Source organism: Oncorhynchus gorbuscha, unplaced genomic scaffold (assembly GCF_021184085.1).
Source record: "Oncorhynchus gorbuscha isolate QuinsamMale2020 ecotype Even-year unplaced genomic scaffold, OgorEven_v1.0 Un_scaffold_3651, whole genome shotgun sequence".
Classification (NCBI taxonomy): Eukaryota; Metazoa; Chordata; class Actinopteri; order Salmoniformes; family Salmonidae; genus Oncorhynchus; species Oncorhynchus gorbuscha.
Window position 1 is genome coordinate 42501 of NW_025747841.1, and position 2731 is coordinate 45231.

The window sequence follows — 2731 nt, forward strand, 5'->3', positions numbered from 1 at the left end:
TGATGTCAGACGGTTGTGTTGATGTGTGATGTCAGATGGTTGTGTTGATGTGTGATGTCAGATGGTTGTGTTGATGTCAGATGGTTGTGTTGATGTGTGATGTCAGACGGTTGTGTTGATGTGTGATGTCAGACGGTTGTGTTGATGTGTGATGTCAGACGGTTGTGTTGACGTGTGATGTCAGACGGTTGTGTTGATGTGTGATGTCAGATGGTTGTGTTGATGTGTGATGTCAGACGGTTGTGTTGATGTCAGATGGTTGTGTTGATGTCAGATGGTTGTGTTGATGTGTGATGTCAGATGGTTGTGTTGATGTGTGATGTCAGATGGTTGTGTTGATGTGTGATGTCAGACGGTTGTGTTGATGTCAGATGGTTGTGTTGATGTCAGATGGTTGTGTTGATGTGTGATGTCAGACGGTTGTGTTGATGTGTGATGTCAGATGGTTGTGTTGATGTCAGATGGTTGTGTTGATGTGTGATGTCAGACGGTTGTGTTGATGTGTGATGTCAGATGGTTGTGTTGATGTCAGATGGTTGTGTTGATGTGTGATGTCAGACGGTTGTGTTGATGTGTGATGTCAGATGGTTGTGTTGATGTCAGATGGTTGTGTTGATGTCAGATGGTTGTGTTGATGTGTGATGTCAGACGGTTGTGTTGATGTCAGACGGTTGTGTTGATGTGTGATGTCAGATGGTTGTGTTGATGTGTGATGTCAGACGGTTGTGTTGATGTCAGATGGTTGTGTTGATGTCAGACGGTTGTGTTGATGTGTGATGTCAGACGGTTGTGTTGATGTCAGACGGTTGTGTTGATGTGTGATGTCAGATGGTTGTGTTGATGTCAGATGGTTGTGTTGATGTCAGATGGTTGTGTTGATGTCAGACGGTTGTGTTGATGTCAGACGGTTGTGTTGATGTGTGATGTCAGATGGTTGTGTTGATGTCAGATGGTTGTGTTGATGTCAGATGGTTGTGTTGATGTCAGACGGTTGTGTTGATGTCAGATGGTTGTGTTGATGTGTGATGTCAGACGGTTGTGTTGACGTGTGATGTCAGATGGTTGTGTTGATGTCAGATGGTTGTGTTGATGTCAGATGGTTGTGTTGATGTGTGATGTCAGATGGTTGTGTTGATGTGTGATGTCAGATGGTTGTGTTGATGTGGGATGTCAGATGGTTGTGTTGATGTCAGATGGTTGTGTTGATGTCAGATGGTTGTGTTGATGTGTGATGTCAGATGGTTGTGTTGATGTGTGATGTCAGACGGTTGTGTTGATGTCAGACGGTTGTGTTGATGTCAGATGGTTGTGTTGATGTCAGACGGTTGTGTTGATGTCAGATGGTTGTGTTGATGTGTGATGTCAGATGGTTGTGTTGATGTCAGATGTCAGATGGTTGTGTTGATGTGTGATGTCAGACGGTTGTGTTGATGTCAGATGTCAGATGGTTGTGTTGATGTGTGATGTCAGATGGTTGTGTTGATGTGTGATGTCAGACGGTTGTGTTGATGTGTGATGTCAGACGGTTGTGTTGATGTGTGATGTCAGATGGTTGTGTTGATGTGTGATGTCAGACGGTTGTGTTGATGTCAGACGGTTGTGTTGATGTCAGATGGTTGTGTTGATGTGTGATGTCAGATGGTTGTGTTGATGTCAGATGTCAGATGGTTGTGTTGATGTCAGATGGTTGTGTTGATGTCAGATGGTTGTGTTGATGTCAGATGGTTGTGTTGATGTGTGATGTCAGACGGTTGTGTTGATGTCAGATGGTTGTGTTGATGTGTGATGTCAGACGGTTGTGTTGATGTCAGATGTCAGATGGTTGTGTTGATGTGTGATGTCAGACGGTTGTGTTGATGTCAGACGGTTGTGTTGATGTCAGATGTCAGATGGTTGTGTTGATGTGTGATGGTTGTGTTGATGTCAGATGGTTGTGTTGATGTGTGATGTCAGACGGTTGTGTTGATGTCAGATGGTTGTGTTGATGTCAGATGGTTGTGTTGACGTGTGATGTCAGATGGTTGTGTTGATGTGTGATGTCAGATGGTTGTGTTGATGTGTGATGTCAGATGGTTGTGTTGATGTCAGATGGTTGTGTTGATGTCAGATGGTTGTGTTGATGTCAGATGGTTGTGTTGATGTCAGATGGTTGTGTTGATGTCAGACGGTTGTGTTGATGTGTGATGTCAGATGGTTGTGTTGATGTCAGATGGTTGTGTTGATGTGTGATGTCAGATGGTTATGTTGATGTCAGATGGTTGTGTTGATGTCAGATGGTTGTGTTGATGTCAGACGGTTGTGTTGATGTGTGATGTCAGATGGTTGTGTTGATGTCAGATGGTTGTGTTGATGTGTGATGTCAGACGGTTGTGTTGATGTGTGATGTCAGACGGTTGTGTTGATGTGTGATGTCAGACGGTTGTGTTGACGTGTGATGTCAGACGGTTGTGTTGATGTGTGATGTCAGACGGTTGTGTTGATGTGTGATGTCAGATGGTTGTGTTGATGTGTGATGTCAGACAGTAAGACAATAAGACGGCTGTGTTTGTTTCACCGTGTTGCAGTAAGGCCAATGCCCTGACGGTGACCAACTGCAGCATAATGAAGAAGAGAACGTTGTTCGTCATCGCTGAAGGGGCCTTCCAGAGCCGCAGTACTGTCTCTGCTACCTCCTACCAGCTAACACAGCCATACATAGGTACCTCCTACCAGCTAACACAGCCATACATAG

At 44.5% G+C, this 2731-nt stretch overlaps 1 protein-coding gene across 1 annotated transcript in view; it reads left to right on the plus strand.

Moving 5' to 3' along the window:
* LOC124028034 overlaps window positions 1-2720 on the plus strand; it is a gene marked incomplete at its 3' end in the record, with an annotated part of 43594 nt that extends 40874 nt beyond the window's left edge. Inside the window, exon 27 of the mRNA XM_046340200.1 lies at window positions 2565-2720. Within this exon, the coding sequence (XP_046196156.1) occupies window positions 2565-2720 (156 nt within the window). The remainder of the gene's footprint in view (window positions 1-2564) is intronic.
* Between the last annotated feature and the right edge of the window lie 11 nt (window positions 2721-2731).